Source organism: Durio zibethinus, chromosome 3 (genome assembly GCF_047325235.1).
Source record: "Durio zibethinus cultivar Kanyao isolate XHJ-2024 chromosome 3, ASM4732523v1, whole genome shotgun sequence".
Taxonomy (NCBI): Eukaryota; Viridiplantae; Streptophyta; class Magnoliopsida; order Malvales; family Malvaceae; genus Durio; species Durio zibethinus.
In genome coordinates this window covers 4,889,905-4,911,487 of record NC_143164.1, presented here as the reverse complement: position 1 = coordinate 4,911,487, position 21,583 = coordinate 4,889,905, and the positions used below count along the sequence as shown (strand labels likewise).

The following is a 21,583-nucleotide window of genomic DNA, read 5'->3' as shown; positions in this document are numbered from 1 at the left end:
ATGATAGACGAGAAAAAACCCTCAAGGCTTCAATGTTCGATTCAAGATTTTGTTTTCGTCTAAAAGTATTCATTCCACCATTTTGGAAAAGATTATATACTTTGATCTCAGATTTTTTTTTTTTTTTTTGGAAATAAGAAATGGGGGGAAGGGAGTAAAAGCTTATGGACAGATTAAAGAATGAGGTCCTTAATTGAGCATTTGCCTTCCCCCACAACATTGAAAAGGGGGAAGATAAGTGAGATTACAAACTAGTTTGTCGTGAAGAAAGCTAAATTCTTTCCATATTTCGGTTCTTCGAATCTGGATCTACTTAAAAGGAGGAGCTCTGTAATATGCAGGAACTGTCGCGGGGAAAAACATTTGCCTAACTCCTTCTGCCTTGATAATGGGCAAGATGATTCCTGACGCTCCCTGGAAAAAGCAGAACACAATGTTTTATAAGTAAATAAAATATTAATAGAGACTGATGAGAAATATAATAAGTTAATATTATATAGCCAAATAACAGAAGTAAAGAAAATGGCAGGGATCAGATCCACACCGAGATCAATCTAGCTCCAATCCAGATTCGGTTAGGCGAAGGGAACGGCAATAGTAAACGACCTACACCATATATTGCCACAGCGAAGAAATGAAGAACCAAGCTCAAAGGGCGAGGGTTCAAACCGGAGAGCAAAGAGATAGGTCCTGTTGAGAATACACCACCAAGGCTTAAATAATCGAAGCAAGCTTGACGCATTTCCTTTCTTGCTTGATCGGGTGAAGCACAGAACACCTTGTACAAGGCACCTGCCAAGGTATTGATGGTGGATGCCACAGGCTGCAAAATGTAACATTAGAATGAGTTCACTTCAGTAATGTGAAATTATACCATTGAAACAAAGAAAGTTTAGTTCGTGATTAGAGAATCTCAGTACATCAATATCGGTAACAAATGGAAATGAGCTTACTAATATGGTTTACCTTACGCAGGGTGTAGAATGATTCAAGATATTTGCAGAGGGTAGGTGCATCATTGAGGTCACGCAGAGGCCTTAGTAGATCACGGAGGACAACAATATCAGATAAAGCCACAGTCATTCCTCCACCAGTTAATGGATGGCGCATGTTGAATGCATCTCCCATCAATAGGGCTCCAGGTGTGGGATAAGGAGCAGCTGGCATGCTCCTGTTTGGCATTGTCCTAATATTTCCTTTATCAACAGCTGCTACAAACGAATCGTAGATTTCTGGGGGAACCTGTTATTATATATGCAGCACATAAGGAGTAAAGAACAACTTCTACAAAAAAATAAATGAAACCTTAAGGACTTCAAATGTGCAGAGCTAAGAGCAGTTAAATACCTGAGGAGCCACGACGGTCTTCAGATAGTTTGCCATCTCCCCATTTGCAATAGAAGGAACCTTCTGGCCAGGTACATCAACCAGACAGCGAACCTCTGTGCTGCTAATAGGATAGAACAAAATAGGGGAAGGATCTGCTAGTATAACATGCCCATGATTTGAGTAGGGAAGATGACAATTCTCCAGGACCAATCCCACAAAACAAGAGGGTACATCTACCTGCAGATTGTAAATTAAGCCTTTTAAATTTCTTAATTACCAGTTTACTTTAAACAACTGAAAAAGCGATTAAGAAGAAAAGAACATGGGGAATTTGCATTTTCTTGACCATCAAAACAAAGGGTTACTGGGTCAACTCACCTTAGGTTTGCAAAGGGATCGACGCAAGTTCGAAAAACAGCCATCACAAACAATAGTCAGAGGTGCAAATGCTGTCAATTCCCTGCCATCTTTAGTTTTGTACTGCACTCCTCTGATCGTTCCTTTTTCTTCAATTAGAGAAGTAACTGTCCCTTGCTCTAAGCATACACTGTTAAAAATGGGAAAAAAGGCTTAACGAACTTAACAATGAATTACTATTTGTTACCATAATGCTATATTAGGCAATTCAAATTTTAATAATATTGAAGCATCATTACAGCTTTCTGTTTTTAAACACTCAAAAAGTTTGAGCAATGAATATGAGGAACATAACAAATAACTACTGATTAATATCTAAAATGGGGAAAAGACATACTTGGGAAGAGAAGCTGACTTCTCCCGCATCCTCTGTATGAAACGTCCATTGTGAAAGCTCCTACCAGATACATCCGAGTGAAACTTTTCTAAGGGATAAGAAAGTCGAGCATGTTTCCCATCCTTGAAAAGAGCATAACCAAATACGTGCTGAGCATCAATTTCCTCCACACAATCTGTCGTCAGATTACGTGTGAAAGCGATCAAGGACAAGTAATAGACGACAAATTCATAATTGAACACGAAACTTTTAACATCGTGAACATCAACATGAAGTCATACAGTTCAATATTCACCTACCTTCAAGTCCCAACTCAATTAACTTGAGATAACCCCCAGGTTGTAGCAATTCCCCAACAATACGGTCCGGCTCTGTCAAGTCTCTTTCAATCACATGCACTCGACGTCCATCCTATACTTAATACCATATAATCAATTTACAGATGAAATAACTTTCAATAAGAATAATCACAATCTAAGATGATGCTTAATTTACACATAGGCATCCCATTGAAAACTATAAAAAGCAAGTTAAATCCCTGAACCAAAAAAATGGATACTAAATGAATATATATCAGTGAAAAATTTTAAAAAAGAAAGCAATTCTAAAGGACGTATTACACGTTTGTGATTAATACAATTCTATCGATTAAATTGGAAATCATATACAAAAAAAAAAAAAAAAGAGGACATCAGGACAAGAAACCATCATATGGAGAATGTGCGCAGAGGTTAATTTGGCTTAACACCTAAATTTGCGAGTAAGGGCTAGTATTTGGTGGCTAAATCAGCATCCCAACGAAGAAACAGAGGGTAATAAGTACGGGGGAGTGGCGGCGGACAACTTGGAAAACCAACAGTAATATTTAGTATTTATTACAGCAACAAAAAATGTCTACCTTGTCCTAATCAATCTTCCATTACAGCTCCTACACAAGGTTATATTTAATTGACAGTGACTAATTATTTAGAACTTGAGGTATGCAAATTGCTAATAGCAACAGGCGGTTTCGGTAAAAGCCTCCAATCATGATTGGTAAGGGGTAACCGGAAACTTGCTTTTTTTGAACCAAAAATAAAAGTCAGAGATGTGACGTAATAATTAAAATTTGAAAAATTGTAAATACTGATTTATAAATATAAAGTTCATAATTATTGTAAATACTGATTTTTATTAATAATGGGAATTTAAAAATTTGCAAAATAGTCGAAATGATAGACATTAAAAAGTAAAAACAATTGTAAAATTATGTAAAGCAAACGAATTAAAGAAGAAAATGGTGTACAGCGTTTTGAATAGCGGTAAGTCCGTGAAAGTGTAGTCGTGGCATCGAGGCAAAAGAAAAATGTTCCGCTTAAACTTCTTCAAAAATGAAAGCAGAAAAAAGGTGAAATTGAGAAATGTTTTAGTTCCTGATTGGTTACAGAGAAAATGCCAAGAAACTAGGGGAAACTGGAAAAGTGAAAAAGCACCTTGCCGAGAGTGTGAGCGAGGGCGGAGCCAGCAACGCCGGCTCCAACGATGATGACATCAGCGTCGCTTCCGTCAGCGGATCTGCATTCTCCGTTACTCGCTGGGACGCTCTTCACGGACTCTGTCCTCGTCGCCGGGATTCCGTTCCCTTTCCGTCTCTTCAAAACGACACCGCACAATGCAACCAGCGTCATCACGGAGCACAAGATCCATCCCCACACGTAAGAATCCGCCATTTTTTCCTCCTCCTGTTCACTTTGTTCACAGTTTTGATTTCTTCGATTGCTGTTTGTGTTTTGTTTGTTTGTTTGTTTGTTTTAGCCTATGGCTGGGACAGTTGTGCTTTGATTCGGAAAGGCTTTCGCTTGGCTTCGCTGGCTATGCCTTTTGTTTTTGAAATGTTTTACAGGGAATTTACAGAAGACAGGGTGGGCCTTTTATAGTCCATGCACCACAAGTTTACATCTTACAAGTCACCAGCCTAGCTCTGACGTGTCATCATTTGCTAACTTGCGCCTACTACGCGGTTGGACTTAACTACGCATCCCTCATTCCAATTTCTATAATTTAATTTTCCCGGTTGTCTTTTTTTATTTATAATTAAGTATTGTTTTAACTTTTATTTATCGTTACTTATGGACTTTAATGTCTTGGTTTAACGTGAAGGTTTATTAATTAAATAATCAATCACGAATGTAATAAAATTCATTCACAATTTATTTGTCCATATTTAAGAGTATAAATAATTTATGAATATATTTTATTTTTATTTATTTATATTGGTTAATTAAATTAAAAAATAATTATGAATATTTTTTAAAAAATTTTATGTTTGAGTCGTTTACACCTTATTAATAGAATTATATCATATTTTTAATTTGATTAAAAATGTCAAGAGCTAACCATAAAACAATATTTTCATGAAAAATAGAGTGAAGATCTAATAAGCAACTTTAGCCAATGATCCAAGCATTTTTATTACTAATATCTATTTGATTTACAATCTAATTTGACTTTAATCGAGCGAACTCAAAAGCTACTACTAATAAACATTTGAAAAGTAATTCCCTTAATCAATGTATTTGGTGAGTATGGTTACTAATGCTTACCTCCCTAACCAAAATTAATTATTACCAAAAATCATATGGATAAGAATATTGAATTGCAAACCAAATATGCAAATTACCCATGCCCTCGGATGAAGGGAACTTCTTAAGACAATCTACAAGTCTCTTTTACCCACAGATAACAAGAAAAAGAAGAAAAAAAAAAACTCAGTTAGTCAATATATAGGATATAAATATATATTAATAGCTTATAAAAATATTTTTTTATTTATAAGTTTAAATTAGAGAAAATTATCTCATTTTAAGTCAAAATATGTTGTTGATTTTAACAAAGACTTGCATTAAACTTACACATCGTCTATCAGATAAAATTGTAATATCAATAATCGAACTTATATCTTATAAATAAAATATTCAATCCGTACCAATTCAACTAACCTACCTTTGAGATTTGGAGATATGAAAGTTTTCCATGTTAAATTGACAGGAGGTAGCCGGTAGATGCATGATAAGCGTGACCAACTAAAAACCAAGTAAGAGTATATTTTGTCAAATGTTTTAGCAAAAACAAAAATCAAGGGTCAATTCTAAACTGAATTTTTGTATTATTTTGGAATATTATATAACTACATATTGGTCAAAATATTAACCCTCAAAGAAAATAACAAGTAGGAAAATTTCCACAAATTCATCCCACTTGATTCAATTATGCAATATAGAATTGACAAATTTCTAATTAAAACATTTATGGATTCCTTCATATTGATGTTGAATTGGAAAACTATAACTCAAACAAAAGATTTTGGATTTTATTGGTTATTCAAACTTTGATGCTATGTGTTTATGATTATATATGCTTTGGTGGATAATTGTTTTATGAAATGTGAAATGAATGCCACAAAGGGTTGCTAAAGTTTGAAAATAATTTGTTTGAATTTGGAAAAAAAAATAATAATAACTAAAGTCAATTGTATTAATGTAGGAATACATTGAAAAGATTATTTAAAAACATCAATCAAATAGTTTTATAGCAAATAAAATTGATTTTAGTAGTGGAATTTTCACGATGAAAAAATTTGAAGTGCCAACCTTTAGTCAATATTGACAGTCCTTTAAAATGACAAGATTTCAATTTGGTATCGTGGAATCATACCCTTTCTCACTTGAGATTAATTGTGGGTTTTTAGCTGTCCCAATTGACTTCCTCTTTCTTTCGTTTTCACAATAATGTTTGGAAAGAGAATAAGAAAATGCATGGAAATTAAGAGAACATGAAAGTAAATGGAGAAATTTTGAATTAAACCCTTAATTCAATTGATTAATATAAATTTTTTTAAAAGATGATATGGTTAATAAATGATATTTAAATATTAATATTTATGATTGTAGTATTTTTGAAAAAAATTAAGAAATTTTCATAGGATAAGAATTGATATATGGAATAGAGTTAAATGGCAAATTAAAAAATTACTTTTATTAAGGTTAGGTTTAGATTTAAGGTACGGTATGATTGAGTATTACATCATCAGTTGAATTTAAATGTTAATTTCAGTTAGATCTATTCAATATAAATCTTTTTATTAATTTTTTTCAATCATAATAATAATAAATTTTTCAATCATAATTATAATAATTTTTATTACTATTTTCAATATCATCACATATTCAAATGGAACATAAATATATTTTTTTCATATTATATATATTTCCACTAATGGAATATTTAAATTATTATCATTACTATGAAAAAAAATATTTTTTTATAAGAGAAATTCCAGAATAGTAAAGTTACTCAATTTCTTATATCAAGATAAGATGTGTTGTACCTGATCACTTAAGATAAGTGATTACAAGTCGTGCATTCAAAATAACTTCAACAAGTGATCATCGATAAAATTTGAACATAAAATCTCTTAGTCGATGATGATGACTCTTAACAAATTTAGTCAATCATTTGTTGATTTAAAAAAACATATTTACTATTTTCTTTAGCATATCAAACAGAAAAAAAAAGTTATCTCTCAAGTGATTCCACCATTTTTTCTCTTTCCTTTTATTTTCTTTCCTACCAAACTAACGTTAGCAATTAGGGGGCTTACCATTAAGAGGATCGTGGACGTCAAAAGCTGGAAAATAATCTGGCTTGCCCACAAAAAATAAAATAATGACTTTGGGTTGGTTTGGTAATAACGGATTTATAAGGACGACCAAAACAACGTTGTTATTAGGAGAAAAATTCCACAGGCCACACGACTTTATGAACGTCGTCAAGCATGCATAAAAAAAAAAAAAATGCCTGCAGTATATCATTTAATATTTAATATTTATTGTATTAAATTGAGTAAGAAACGAGGGAGTAGTGTTTAATTGTTTGTGTGAGATTAAGTCAAATGAAGAGTAGAGTACATAACGTACCAAGCCAAATTACATATCAAGTCAATAGAGGGATCGTTCCGGCGCACGCAAACGTATAAGATTGACTGAGGAAAGGGCTGAAATATTTTGTGATTCTATCACCAATGTTTTCAACTGTACATCCTTCTTATTCACATTATCCATGAATGAAGTTGCTTAGTGCTTACCTTTTTTTTTTTTTAATTTAAGAGTATGAGAGATTATTCATTTGTAAGGTTAGGATAAATGTTAATTCACAAAAAAATTTACAAAATTTTTTATGAAAAATTTTTAAATTTACAAATCGCTTATTAATAAAAAATCGTAAAAATTTAAATTTGAATACTTTATATTTAGATTCTAAATTTTAATTATTTGCGTCAACCCTAAAGTCTAAACTTTTTTTTTCTTATCATCTATGAACTTGCATGCCCCACTGATTTTTTTAGGAGATTTCTTTTTCTACGCTACCCCTCATGAATTTTAGTGTTTAATTAATTATGTTTTCACCCACATTAGTTAGTTCAATTTATTAAAAAATACTCTTTTTTCTATCATAATTTCATTTTTGTGAGAAGAATTTAGATGATAAAATCAACACACCAAATTGATATGATAGAGTGTGGGTTTTTTAATTGTTTAAAAAATAGACCTAGACAAAATTAAATATATATTATTTTATTTGTAAAGTTTAAAAATTTTATGTTATGTATAAAAATTCAATATTAAATAGTTTTTGTTTTAAGATATATAGGTTGTTATCAATTCAAACAAGTTGTTATGTATCTAAATTCATAAATTTCATGCATTTTATATTAATTCCGATGAATTGCTTTCTTAATTTAATCAATTTATTCATACATTCGTCTTTGAAAATAATAGTTAGTAAGTTTTAGATTCAAATAATAACACTTATAATCTTTTATTTTATTTTTATACTATCTTATGTGTAAACAAATAAGGTAAACTTCACACACATCATTTGTGATTTTCGATTTTCTATTTATACCTTTGTGAAAAAAAAATTTTTATTTAAAATTTTGTGATTCACTTTTATTACTAAAAGAGATAACGGCGTTAAAAATAAGAATTAAGATAATTTAGTAATTTCACTAAAATCTCTATAAGTGAGAAAAGAAATTTACAGGGATCTAAGTGATAAAATTATAAACCAGGTGTTTTCTTAAAAGAATATTATGGAGATAAATAAACTTATTAATTAAGATAAATTTTTATATGTTTTTCAAATAATAATTGCTTTAAAAGCATGAGCCGAGCCCACCTTTAGGCCCAAATGGCCCAGTTTAATGATTTTTAATAAAAAAAATTTAAATAAAAAATCCCAACAGCGGGAACAAAATGGAAAACGGCCCTAAAACCTCAAAAACGATTATCTTTTTTGTTTTTTTTTTTGGGTTTCTGGCCAAATCAAGAAATTCAAATGGAACTTCATTTTGAGTGCACGGATTTGAGTATTTGGAAAGAAGCTATCTGCTCGTACAAATCTCGAATCGAATCTCTAAACAAACCAAACCTAATTTCTCTCGACGAATTTTACCGCGACGGACTTCCCTCCCTTCTCCACCAGCGAATCCCTAACCCTTTCATCACCACCTCCGAACTCTCCCGCCTCATGCAATGGAAGCTCACTCGCGGCAAATGGAGGCCGCGTTTGTTAGATTTCGTTTCTTCTTTGGACGACTCTTCAGTAAAATCCGCTTCTCAAAAGGCTTTCCAGTCGCTTCCCGACATCTTCAAAGCCGTCTCCGAGCTTACGGTTTTGAAAGGAGTCGGCCCTGCGACTGCCTCCGCTGTTCTTGCTGCTTACGCTCCTGAAACGGCGCCGTTTATGTCCGACGAGGTAAATACTAAATTCTTCTGGAATCTTTTTTCCCCCGATCTCTTTGCTTTATTGTTTACTTATGATTTATTTTATTTTATTTTTATTTGTATGCTAGGCTATGGAGGCTGCGCTTGGAAACTCGAAAGATTATTCGTTAAAGCAATACTTGTTGTTTGTGAATAAAATGCAGAGCAAATCTAAGGTTGGTGAGATTCCTTTTTATTTTATTAGAGTATATTATTATTATTTTTTATTGCATGGTCCTTACATGAATTTAATTTTGATGATTATGTCTGTTAATAACTATTAAAATTTGTGTAACTAGAATATGCTAGTAGTTTTCAACATAGTACAATGGAAGTTTAATAAGCAATATTTGAAACTAATGAATTATTGTTGATAGAATCGATTTGGCATAAAATTATACGTCTTTTCATGTTAAGATGTTGATCGCTGCTCGAATCATAAACCTGTTTTAGTTCCATGAAATTATTGCAGGTAGAGTGATGACTTAATTATCTGATCCTGGTGGTGATATTGGGAATTAAATTTGTACATTTGATGTGAAATTTATTTCTATTTTTAGTATTTGCTTGTTTTCTTGATTGAGAGCTGCCTTAGATGGTCCCTGAGAAATGCTGTTTTCATGCTAAGTATTACTTGATGGGAAGAAAAACTGGATGATTATTTCTATTTTTTCTTTTCATGGTCCCCAAAAAATGCATTGGGAGCTTGTCTCTGCTCTTATTGGTGCTGTTTAGGTCTAGTAAAGAATTTAGACAGATGACTCACCATCTGATTATGTTTTGTATATTAATGTGTACTATTTTTCTTTCGTAAAATTTCTTTCATTTTCATGATATGAAGTTCATTTCTATTTTATATAGCTTATTTTGATTGAGCACTTCTTGCATGGTCCCCTAAAGATGGTGTTTTCACAGGGGAAATTACTTGACAAGAACTAAAAGTCTAAAAAGCTTGGTTTTGGGACCACAAAGTTTTTTTCTTTCTTTCCTACATTGATGGCTGATCTAGGGTTTTTTTTTACATTTTTCAGAAGCTTCATTATCTCCTTGTTAAATTTGTAGTTTTCTGTTACTAATGGTGAGATGTTTGTTTCTTTTGAATGTTTAGTGTAGTTGGTAGTTGATGTCCTTCCTAGTTCCTTCACTTGTGATTCTTGGCTAATTATGTTTTTGACTGGGCAACAAAATCATGTCTCAATGATTAAGGCAACTCTGATATTCTGTAGTTGGCAATATTCATCGAAACCTTTGCCCCAATGGATGTCTATTGAAGTACCTTTTAAGTTTCTTATTCTGTCTCCAAAATAGAAGACATGTGACTTTTCGCCTACTCTGCTTAGCAACAAAAATTAATATCATACTAGTAATAAATTTGATATATGAAAGATCCTCCGGATGTTCTGACAAGTGACAACCAGAATAATATCTTCTCATAGTGTAATGTCTGTTGTCATGGAGAAGAGGCATTAGATTATGTGAAGACAGTTTTTCTCATGTGAATGATAGTTATCAGATTTTAACTGCAAAAAATACCATTCTGCAAGAATGTTTGATGCGTATGCATCAACTTAGACTCTTCTACCTCCAAAATCAATGAGTGATTTATATATATTCTATTTAGTTATAATATGTATTTGAAAATTTATTCCTCAATGCTCTTGCATATTGACATCTTCTTCGAATAATGAGGTTACAAGTGGTCAAAACCTGTTTGTCATTGCAGGAATTAAGTTCAAAAGGTGACTCCTTCACCCCATCAGATGTAGAAAGGGCTCTGTGGAGTTCAGCTGTAGGGGTAAAGTTGCAATCTTCACAAGCTGTTCTTGACAACAAGATCAAGGGTAGCAACAAAAGAAAGAGAAAACATTGATTTACGGATGCAGTGCATGATGGAAACTTTTGTAAGTTCTAACTTGTCCTATTATTAGTGTTGTTTCCTTTATGCTTTCCCTTCCCCATGTAATTAACATGCTGATAAAACAGGTCATACTGACTATCAAGTCACTTTTGCGAATTTAATTACTATTACCCTTAGCCATAGTTTCAAGTCAGCAGAAACATTCTACTGCTGATGTTTTGGCCATATATCTGGCATACATGCATTGAATGGAGCCAAAATTTATGGGCTATGGCTATGTCTGCATAGAGAACTTACATTGAATTTGGATGAGTCCATGATTGACCCCTTAATCTTTGGTAAGGTATTCAAAGTCACATGTTATCGTGCCGCTGTGAAATGTCAAAGATAAAACTATACGATGAAACCCCTGATACATCTTTAACTTATTGGGTGGCTCACTTGGGGGTAAAATGGTGAAGTGCAGATGCTTAGATTCAAACCGCAGCGTTGTGGAAAGCCACACGTTGTTAAGAAGTATATACTTAGCCCTCCTACGCCCATCTTGTTCAAGCAAAAGATTGTCCATCATAGAGATTATAGTGTAAAATGAGCATTCCGCATTTTTTTTTTTTTAAATCAGCTATAGCCCATACGGTAAACAAATGTGTGAAAGGTGAAACGTTCTTCGGTCTTTGATCATTTAAGATTGGGCCTGGAGATGAGCCCGGACTCCAAAATGGGCATGTATCAAAACAACTAATTCAAGATCAAGCAGCCCACGATCACCTTAATGAGAGTGGCTGCTTTTTACCCACAAAGCAGACCAAGGTTTACTAAAATGCAACGGCCTTTTAACGACTCTACTCTTTGGTGGGTAGCGTAGCCGTTGCAATTTGGAAGTTAAAACACCTCTACTAGTATAAATGTTTAATGGCTAAAATAATAAAAAGAAGTTTTTAAATGTTATCATTTGATTTAAATAAAATTTTATATTTTTTACATTTAAATAAAATTTTATATTTTATTTTGCATTCAAATGAGTTTTTAATTTGTATTTAAATAAATTTTTATTATAAATCTTTTTTTAAATAAGTACTTATTTAGATATAAGTCAAAAAATAAAAAAATTTATTTGAATATAATAAAAGCAAAAAATTTTTTAAAAAAAATAAATTAACTCAGAATTTTTAAGTATTTTAGCTCAAAACGCTGGCCGGCCGGTAGTGATAGGTGTCTAGCCGCCAATAGCTTTTCTTTTACTCCCCGTAACCACGTTGCCATTCGAGCTGTTCCACTTTCATCTCCCCTTCCAATGGACGGAATCTTCAAAGCCTAGGACCCCTCCTTGGATACTGTTTTTCTCTGAATTTCACGGCGTTCACATGTGTCAACACGTAATTCGTCGCGTCAGTTCCCTCATGAAGACCTTCATAACGACCATCTATTTATACATCGACTCATCTCTTCTTCCACCCCCTTCATAACCTCCAACATGATAAAATGACGATTATGCCCTCGTCACTTCTGACCGTAAATGCCAACGGAGCCCGCGATCGCCTCTCCTTCCTCAAAAGCTTGTGGACCAATTATTCGAGGCTCACAAGTCTGGTTTCTGTGGCTCGTCCATTTCAGGAGCCGTCTTCAACCTCTCGACCGCCATCGTGGGAGCAGGAATCATGGCGCTCCCAGCTACCGTCAATCAATTGGGCCTTATCCCCTGTCTAATCACAATAATATTTGTCTCTATGTTAACGGAACCATCCGTCGATATGATTCTCAGATTCAGACGAGCCTCCAAGTCCGCCTCCTATTCAGGCGTCGCCGCCGACTCTTTTGGTGGGACAGACCGACATCAACAACCTCGGCATGCTCGTGGTTTACATGATCATCATAGATAATTAAGTTAAAGTGAAAATTGCGCGACACGGAACTATTAATAGCCGTTTGATCACGACTGAATTTGAAATTGTTGGCAGATGATGTGTTATCGGGGACATGGGTTGATGGATTCAATTGAAGAACCGTTTGGTTAACCACGCGTTCGGCTTTGCTCTTGTTCACCACACTTTTCGTTTTTACTCCTCTCGTTTCATTCAGCGCGTTGGTAACTAATTAAGCAACACGTCAAAATTCTAAATTGTTGGTATAAAATATTTAAACTACTAACTTTTTTTTTAGTGATTTTAGATTCATTGGGATACACATCGGCATTATCAGTTGGTTTGGCGGTTGTCTTTGTGGCAATAACAAGGGGAGTTACAATTGTTAAGTTGACGGAAGGGAAAATTGGAATGCCTCTTCTAATTGCAAAACTTGTTAATCAGGCATCGTTTTGGAAGCTTTTCACCATTGTTCCTGTTGTCGTCACTGCTTATAGATGCCACCATAATAGTAAGTCACGATAGATTGTTTGTTTCTGTTCTGTTTCGGACTTCCATTATTATCCGTTTACTATCATAATTTTGTTTTGTTTAATTGTTGGTTCATGTTAGTTTTCATCCAATCTACTCAAAATTGATCTATTTTCACTTGGTTAGTTGGTTGGGTGTATTAAGGATAAGAAACGCTGGATGATATGGTCAGAGTGAGCTATGGCCTTCATCTGATGCCTGCTTGTTTTCCCATTTGTGTTTTTTTCCCTTCGTCTCAAGTTACTTTGGTTATTTCCATACGGTATTCCTATTGCTTTTGACAACATGAGGTTCTTATCAGTAAAAATAGCTCTTATGGATTTTATCTTTATGGGAGCCAACTTTGTTCCTAGTACTGGGATGCCTTCCAGTTCACTGCTGCAGTTTGTGTTGGTTTTATCTTTCCAGCTGCAATCACCCTTAGGTAAGTAATAGTTGTATATGCAGTTTTTGTTGAATTCAGTGTCAAAAGAATTTTACATGCTGCATTATGGTGGATATGATGTTATCAATTGTAGTTATATTAACGACTACGTACCATACATGAAAAAATATTAAAGATTAGCAACTCACCCCTAGATCATGGTTTAGGGATGTGCAAAAGAGCTGGCTACAACATTTGGCCCTAAATAAGCTTTTTGTGTATGCGATTGATAGATGATTAGGTAATAATAGACGAAACTGGAACCCTTTTCAAGAAAAAGAACAAAGTTTTGCTATAACTGAAGAACCTTTTTGCTCTAACTTTCTTTGTAATGTGGTAATTAAATAACTAATAGTTCTGATGTGCACTCATTCAGGGGCACCCATGGAATTGCAATAAAGAATGATAAGACTAGTATCATTGATGATGATCTTTCTTGCTGTGGCTGTGACCAGCGACACTTAATAGCATTTTTAGTGGTGACAGAGTTATAACCTGATTTTATGGAAAGTCTGAATAAACCTCGTTTTCCTGCTGCATTGACATAGTTGGAAACTCAAGCTAATGGGGCACCGAAACAATCTGGTTTTCTTTCATGCAGTTTATCCTCAAAGCTGACAGGACGAATGGGGGGGGGGGGGGGGGGGGATCTGTTTATCAAAATAGGAGCAATAAGCTGTGGAAACAGTGAGTATTCCATTATCTCATGAGGCTTGATACATTAACATTCTAAAATTTGGGCTTGAAGGCCCATCTGATTGATGGGTGAATTTTTGGGCTTCTTTAAACGGGTGTAAAAGGGGTAACATTGTCACCCAAATTTTCTTAAAATAAATTTTGAAATGTCGGATTTTTTTATTTTATGGGATAGAAAGAATTAGCTCTCATTGTTTAACTTGAAATCGTATATAGTATCATATATATATGATTTCAGCCCAGATGCAGTCCGGCTGCCCAGTTTCTCAACAATTTTCAGGTGAGCGTTGTGTTGCAGCCGCTCCTTCCTTTTTCTTTAGCAAACCCACGTTTTCTTAGCATTGATCTCCCCTTTTTTTTTTTTTTTAATGATTCACATGCCATATCTGAGGCTTTTTCTGTCCTAATCTTTTCAAAATTACTTATTTTACCTTTTTCTCTATTTTTATACATAAAAACTTCAACATGAAACATAGATATATTCAAGTGTCAAATTATTTATTTAAACTCGAAGGTTGGCTTAAGTTTTGAGAAAGTTCGATGAAAAGTTTAAAGATTATTAAACAGGTTTGAGTAAATTTTTAATTTCATTTAAATTTTAGATTGCACTTTTGATAAAAAATTTAAAGTTTGAGTCGAATTTAACCCAAATTTATATGTATATATATTTTTTTTATTTATATATATATTTGTGAATTATATATATTAATTCAAATATATCTAAAAAATAAAATAAAAATTATATATTTTTTGTTAGACTTATTTTTATTTTTATATAATTTTTATTTTTAATTTATATATATACATGAATTAAATATAATCTCATTATACTTAATTTAATCATAACTTTTAAATTTTTTATTATATAAATTAAGTTTAATAAATGTATTTAAAATTTATTTCTTTTATTTGGATCGAATTTAAAAAAATTTTGAAGTATGAAATTTCAAACAAACTCGAGCCTAAGCAAACATATAAGGTATTAATACAAAAAATAAGCTTAACTCAAACCCAACCTATGAACACCTATAATGATAAATAAATAAAAAAGTTGTAAAATAAAATTTTAAATTTTAATTCATTAAATATTATATTTTAAAAAATTTTATGAATTAATTAAATTAGTTAAATTAAGTTTTAAATTTACAATTGTCTCTCATTTGCTTTAAAATGATATTTATCAAAGTCTCATTTGAAAAGCAAAGCAGATGATTGATATAATTTTGAAATTTTGATGGTAAATTGATGTCATAATTGCATCAAATTTTATTATTTATTTATTATAATTAAATAATAAATCTCAAGTATATATTATAATCAAATTCTTGTTTGACAATGGAAACTTAGCTTTCGTCTAGACAATTTACACCCATTCAAACTCAATTACCCGAAATGACAGTCCCTTGGCCTCGCATTCAGAAATTATTAGTTTTACTTTTTTTTTTTCTTTTTTTGGAACTTAGCTTTCGTCTTTTATCGTGCAAACCACGATGGACTGTCCCGTTATTTGAAAGCTCAAACTACATATTTCAAAGCTGTTAGGTGTTAGGTCCAAATCATTGACATGTTCATCAAAGTTAATGAGCGCTGTAATGCTTATTACCACAATAATTGAGCGATTATTTTTATATTATATTCAAATTAATTATCTGTAATTTAAGTTAAATTTAAATTTTATCATATTTTTTATACAATATAATTAAATTTACATATCATTAGTTGAATTTAAATATTAATTTTAATAAAATTTATTTAATATAAAATTATTATTAAATTTTTTATCAATATAATTACAATAATTTTTTAATCAAAATTTAAATAATAATTATTATTATTTTTAATTTCATTAAAATCAATTTCATCATACGATATCTTAATCAAAGCCCCTGGATTTGTCTTATGTATATATCTTAAAAAAATAAATATTTTATTTTATTTTTTGTTTTGGATGGGGAACAAAAGTACCCACATGGAGCCGTGAATACCGACATTTTCAACTGCATTTCAAAAACAGATATTTTGTTCTTTAATATTTGAAAATTACAGATTCAAAAAAATTTGTGTATAATATTATTTTTAATCAAATAAATAATAAAATAAGAGAGATTAAAGTTATATTAAGAATTAAAAAAAACCCAAATGGTAACAAATGCCAGCTGGGCATCTTTTTGTCATTTTTTTTTTTTTTAATTAAGCCCCTCTCTTCACCGCTCCTTTATACTGAAGTATTCTTTAAAAACTTTGGAAAAGTATTATTCTGTTATGAGAAAACCGGCCTTTCATGGATAGCGTGCTAGAATATCCTAGGCTTTGACATTTATTTTTTTTTCTTATATATTTAAAGCATTGTTTTGCTGAATAATAAAAAATTTTCAAGTCAGTAGAAAATTAAAACATGTAAGGAGGATTTTTTTTTTTTTAATAATCAAGACCTTTTGAATTAGTTATGTTTTATAATAAAAATCAAATCAAACCAACTCAAATGCTTATCTATATTTGTTTCACAATTAGAACCCTAAAAAACATGAAGAATCAAAGTGATGAGACATACAAAAGAACAACCAAAATTTTGTAAGATATGAGAGAAAAGAAGAACAAAACATGGGGTTCAATTACATTAAAAAACAAAATAAAAGAATAAAAAAATTATTTAAAAAATTTAATTTTAAATAAAAAAAATAGTTTATTTATTTTATTTAATTTCATAACCGTCACGTTTAGGGATGTAAATGATATATTAATACTCATAAGTTATTCAAATTCGATTCGAATAAAATTCGAATTCGGTTCGATTATTATCGAGTCGAGCTTGAGCTCGAGTAGCTCGACTTATCGATCAAGCCGAATTCGAGTATTCTTATACTTAATTCGAATAACTCGCGAGCTTAATTGAGCTTTTATATTTAAATATTTATTATTATTTTAATTAATAAAACTTATCGAATTTGAGTTCGAGCTCGAGCACAAATAATCAATCAAACTTTTGTCGAATATAAGAATTTAGCTAATTTTAACATATTATTCGAACTTAATCGAGCGAGTTTGAATAGCTCAATTTCGATCACGAATCGAGCTCGAACTAAAAAAATAAAATTCGATTGAGTTTGAACCAAATATCGAGCATTGAGTTGAAAGTCGAACTCGAATTTTTTACTGTATCAACTTAACTTGACTTGATTACACCTCTAATCACGTCCCAATCCATCATTTTTTTTACCTTTTTTCCCTCCAGTGGGATCAGCTTTTTTTTACATTTTTTTTTATGAATTAACTAATCTATTTTGACTTAAAAATGATTTAGCTCTAATTAAAAAAAATTACGGTGAGAAAATATGAAAAAAAATTATAAATAAATTTTAAAATTTCAAATATTATATTTAAAAAATATAATTATATAAATCAATTAAATTAAATTTTAAATTTTTTTTTTTCATAAATATTAATAATAGTGATTCTTACCAGACAAATTCTAAAAAAAAAAAAAAGAAGGCAAGTGTCGGCATTGTCTAATGGACCAAGACAAAGAAGAATTTCGAGTCACTTAAAAAAAAAATATTTTTTGAATCAAATTAATTAAATTCATGTGCCCATTGTTTACTTCATAAAATTCAATCAAATGTCCAATGATTTTAGCATTTAGTATATTGGACATCAATTATGCTTATAGCCAATGTTCTTTACTCTCACCTAACCTTTTGATTATATATATAATACATAATTTTTTCTTTTAAAAATATTAATCTTTAAATAATGCTATTAATTTTATAATAATTACTGAAGAAACTTCTATAATTCCCTTTTTGTATCATTGGAAAATATTCAAAAGCAATCATATGCTGTCATCCATGAATGTTGATTTTATTCCTAGACTAGATTCATCCACTGAATTTTCTTAGCTTAGATTTGTTGATTTTTTTTTTCCTTCTTTACTAATTTTTTTTTGATAAAATAACATCAAAAGAAAAAACTTTTTCATTGAGCACACGGAACTTGATAGAAGCGATATTTATTTATTTTTTATAAAAAATATCATAATTTGAAAATAAAAAATAAAAAAATTTAAATTTATTAAAAATAATTGCACTAATCGATTCAGATTTAATATTATCTTTTGACTAAATGAGATGTTGATGTCACGAAAAGGATTGGTGAGGAGAAAATTTGAGTTTTATTATTTGATGATCAAGAAGTGAGAGCGTTGCCAGGCAAGCTTTTTTTTATTTTTTTATTTTACAGTCATAGTTTGTTGGTTTTGACAGGGTAAAAGCTTTCACACTCAGGAATGAATAAGTCCATTTTTTATGCTTTTATTATTATCTTTTTTAGTGCAAAAAATAAGTACCTGATGGTGTTTAGGGATGGTGATCAAACCCGTCCCCGACGGATTTCGGTTCAACCCGACCCTATAGGGTTGAGGTTTTTTTTTTTTCTTGAATTTCGAGTTTCGGGTCAGAGTCGGATTGGGTAAATTTAGGTAATAGTCGGGGTCGGGTCGGGTTCGGGTATGCCTACAACCCGACCTGACATTATTAAAAAATTATTTTTTAATTAATTAATTAATTATTTATATATATATAATGATATTTTTAAATATTTATATTTTAAAAATAATATTTTATATTTTAAAAAATAATATTTTATTAATTTCGGATCGGATCCGATCGGGTACTGTTTACATATTTTCGGATCAGGTCCGGGTCGGGTATTAAAATAATTCAGATCGGATCGCGGTCGGGTTTGATGAGCATAAAATCGGGTCGGGTTCGGGGCGAGCAAAACCCGCCCTGAACCCGACCCGATGCCATCCCTAATGGTGTTAGATTATTATTATTATTATTATTATTATTATTCAATGATATTGTTTTTTTTTTTAATTTAAATAATGGAAGGAAAATGAGTGCATTTGGATTGGATTAAACTAGGTAAGATATGATTTCACTACATTTTCATATTTTATTTCTTTTTTTTTTAATTTCCTCCACTTGTTTATTTATTCAAATATTTTCTTTAGTCTTATTTGTATTATATGATTAATGACATATATATATATATATTTAGATCCGATTTATATACTTTTATATATTTAATTAAGCGGGATATATACTGTTTATATGTTTAAAAGATCTCAATTGTATATATGTTTTTAATTTGTATATTTAATTTATGTTCTAATAAAAAGCAATTACATATGGAAAAAATAAAAATTAATAAAAAATAATTATAACTAAATTAATAAGTATGCTTTGTTATTCAATCAAAGATAAATATAAAAAAAAATTATTATTTTTTGATGTTTTATTTTCGGTTTAACATTATAAGATTCGATAGTTAAAGATTATTCTATTAATATAAATATTTTTCACAATTTAATTAAATGATATATTTTTTATATATCCGTATCAAAATTATTGTAAAAACTATATTAATCTTCACTACTTAAGAGACTGAATCTTGCTTTTTGATCAAATAAGAAAGAATTGGCAGCAAAATTTTTCATGTTTGGCAAATGAACTTAATAAAATAATTTTTTATGAAGAAGAAAAGGAATTTTATAATTCTTTGAAATTTTGCAAAAGCTTAGACTTTGAACAAGTATTACGATATATGTAGATTATCATTTAGTTGTACATTATATATATATATATATATATATATATTGTAGATCAATAAAAGTTTACGTATTATTCTATTAATGATTAACGTTATCTAATAAATTAAAGTTAATTAAAAATATAATAATTAATAAGTTAGTTTTTTGTTTAATAAAGGAGACTATAATTTAATAATAAAAAAATAGATTATAGGTAATGATTTAAAATTTAAACTTATTAAATATTAATTTATTAAAAATAATTATATAAATCGAGTTAAATTTTGAATTTAATATTATTTTTTAACTAGATGAAAATGATGTAATGAAAAGATTAGTGGAGAGAAAATTAGACCAAGGCAAAGTTTGATAACACTATGATGATGATCATCTTAAAAAAAAAAAAAAAATTATGAAAAATAAAAAGTCAAGATCTCCTAAAAAAAACACTACCATAAAGTCTTGTTTATTTTTCAACACATTCATACGGTGATAATGATGATAATTAATTAATTATCTCACACAACGTGAATCTATCAATACTTATATATTGCATAAAAATGTAATAAATGCATGAAAAAATTTTACACGAGTAGGGTCGGCAATTTAATATGACTCGACCCAACTCAATCCTATGAGGTTGATTTTTTTTTTTTTAATTCAATTTTCGGGTCGGATCAAATTTGATAAGATTAAAAAATAATTGAAGTCGAGTCAGAATCAAATTTTACGCAAAATTCAATCCGATCAAATATATATATAAAAAATTATTTTTTAATTAATTATTTAATTTTTTATTTATATATATTTATATAATGATGTTTTTAAATATTTTATATTTTAAAAATAATATTTTATTAATTTCAAGTCGAATTATGTACGATTTATATAATATCAAATTGGAGTCGGATTAAAATATAAAAAAACAAAAAAAAAATTAGGTAGGATCAGATTTGAGGTGAGCAAATCCGTCCCGAATCTGACCCGATGTCAACCCTATACACGAGCCACGCTTTACTATTTCAAACTGTTTTATACAAATCCTTTTCATTTGTACTGTTTGATTAATGTGTCTAGCCTTCCATCTTAAAAACCTTATACATAAATTTTTTTTTAACTGAACAATAAAAATTATAGAAGTAACATTTTTATTGTTTAATGCATGAAAACATTCAAGTCAAAAGTTTAAGATGGCATGCTAAATTTTAACAAATTGCGAAAGAAAATTCCACTCATTTGACGAACGAATTATCGTGCAAGAGATAAGATAAAACAAACGAATTTAAAATACATTAAGTTATTATCTTAATCATCAGCAACAATGAGATGAAAATCGTAGATTGGTGTTATCTTTATTCATGAGATTAGAGTAGTTTAACGATATTGATTTATTTATTTAATTTATTTAAAAAGAAGATTACGTGTTTAAAATTTTTTTAATCCGTAATTTTAAAAATTTGATCAACATGTATGCTATTTGAATTAATACTTTATTGATAATATTTTTATAATATTAAATCTAAAATGAAATGAAATTTATGAATTAATAAATTTATTTTTAATTTGCAGAGTGAAAATTTGAAGACCGCAGGCAAGGGAAGATCGCGGGGAAGTAGATGAAACGGCGTAGGTTGTGCGTCTCCCTTACCGTCACTTGCCACGTTTCTTCCCCTTTTTTTCTCACGTGCAGTTTTGTCGTCTCGGTCCTTCCCACACGTGTCGGAGATGAACGGCCC

The 21,583-nt window shown here is 30.5% G+C and overlaps 2 protein-coding genes across 10 annotated transcripts; one reads left to right on the top strand and one right to left on the bottom strand.

Moving 5' to 3' along the window:
- Positions 1 to 173: 173 nt before the first annotated feature.
- Positions 174 to 3,971, bottom strand: LOC111279674 (squalene monooxygenase SE1-like). The gene is made up of 8 exons (XM_022866698.2): positions 3,556 to 3,971; positions 2,383 to 2,494; positions 2,084 to 2,258; positions 1,708 to 1,876; positions 1,348 to 1,566; positions 967 to 1,242; positions 545 to 823; positions 174 to 414 (listed from the first exon to the last, which is right to left on the bottom strand). Exons 1-8 carry the CDS (start codon positions 3,790 to 3,792, stop codon positions 310 to 312), a joined length of 1,572 nt encoding a protein of 523 aa, XP_022722433.2. The 5' UTR covers positions 3,793 to 3,971; the 3' UTR covers positions 174 to 309.
- A 4,395-nt stretch (positions 3,972 to 8,366) lies between these two features.
- On the top strand, positions 8,367 to 14,424 carry LOC111279454 (DNA binding protein). Of its 9 annotated transcripts, none has more exons than XM_089758202.1 (5): positions 8,367 to 8,878; positions 8,976 to 9,062; positions 10,610 to 12,830; positions 12,914 to 13,561; positions 13,938 to 14,424. In XM_089758202.1, the coding sequence occupies exons 1-3, from the start codon at positions 8,459 to 8,461 to the stop codon at positions 10,754 to 10,756; spliced, it is 654 nt and encodes a 217-aa protein (XP_089614328.1). In that variant the 5' UTR covers positions 8,367 to 8,458; the 3' UTR covers positions 10,757 to 12,830; positions 12,914 to 13,561; positions 13,938 to 14,424. The 9 variants fall into 9 exon arrangements, with proteins under 9 accessions (XP_089614328.1, XP_089614330.1, XP_089614334.1 ...); XM_089758204.1 differs by having other exon boundaries at positions 12,905 to 13,561; XM_089758208.1 differs by having other exon boundaries at positions 10,610 to 13,117; positions 13,439 to 13,561; positions 14,163 to 14,424.
- Positions 14,425 to 21,583: the final 7,159 nt, after the last annotated feature.

Bases quoted from the DNA above. Each gene is read 5' to 3' on its own strand.
- LOC111279674 (XM_022866698.2), bottom strand. From the start codon at position 3,792: ATGGCGGATTCTTACGTGTGGGGATGGATCTTGTGCTCCGTGATGACG. The intron at 2,495-3,555 runs GTGCTTTTTCAC...TATTAAGTATAG, and splicing joins TCGCTCACACTCTCGGCAAG to GATGGACGTCGAGTGCATGT. The intron at 415-544 runs GTGTGGATCTGA...TGCTTTTTCCAG, and splicing joins TTGGAGCTAGATTGATCTCG to GGAGCGTCAGGAATCATCTT.
- LOC111279454 (XM_089758202.1), top strand. From the start codon at position 8,459: ATGGAACTTCATTTTGAGTGCACGGATTTGAGTATTTGGAAAGAAGCT. The intron at 8,879-8,975 runs GTAAATACTAAA...TTTGTATGCTAG, and splicing joins CGCCGTTTATGTCCGACGAG to GCTATGGAGGCTGCGCTTGG. The intron at 9,063-10,609 runs GTTGGTGAGATT...TTGTCATTGCAG, and splicing joins AAATGCAGAGCAAATCTAAG to GAATTAAGTTCAAAAGGTGA.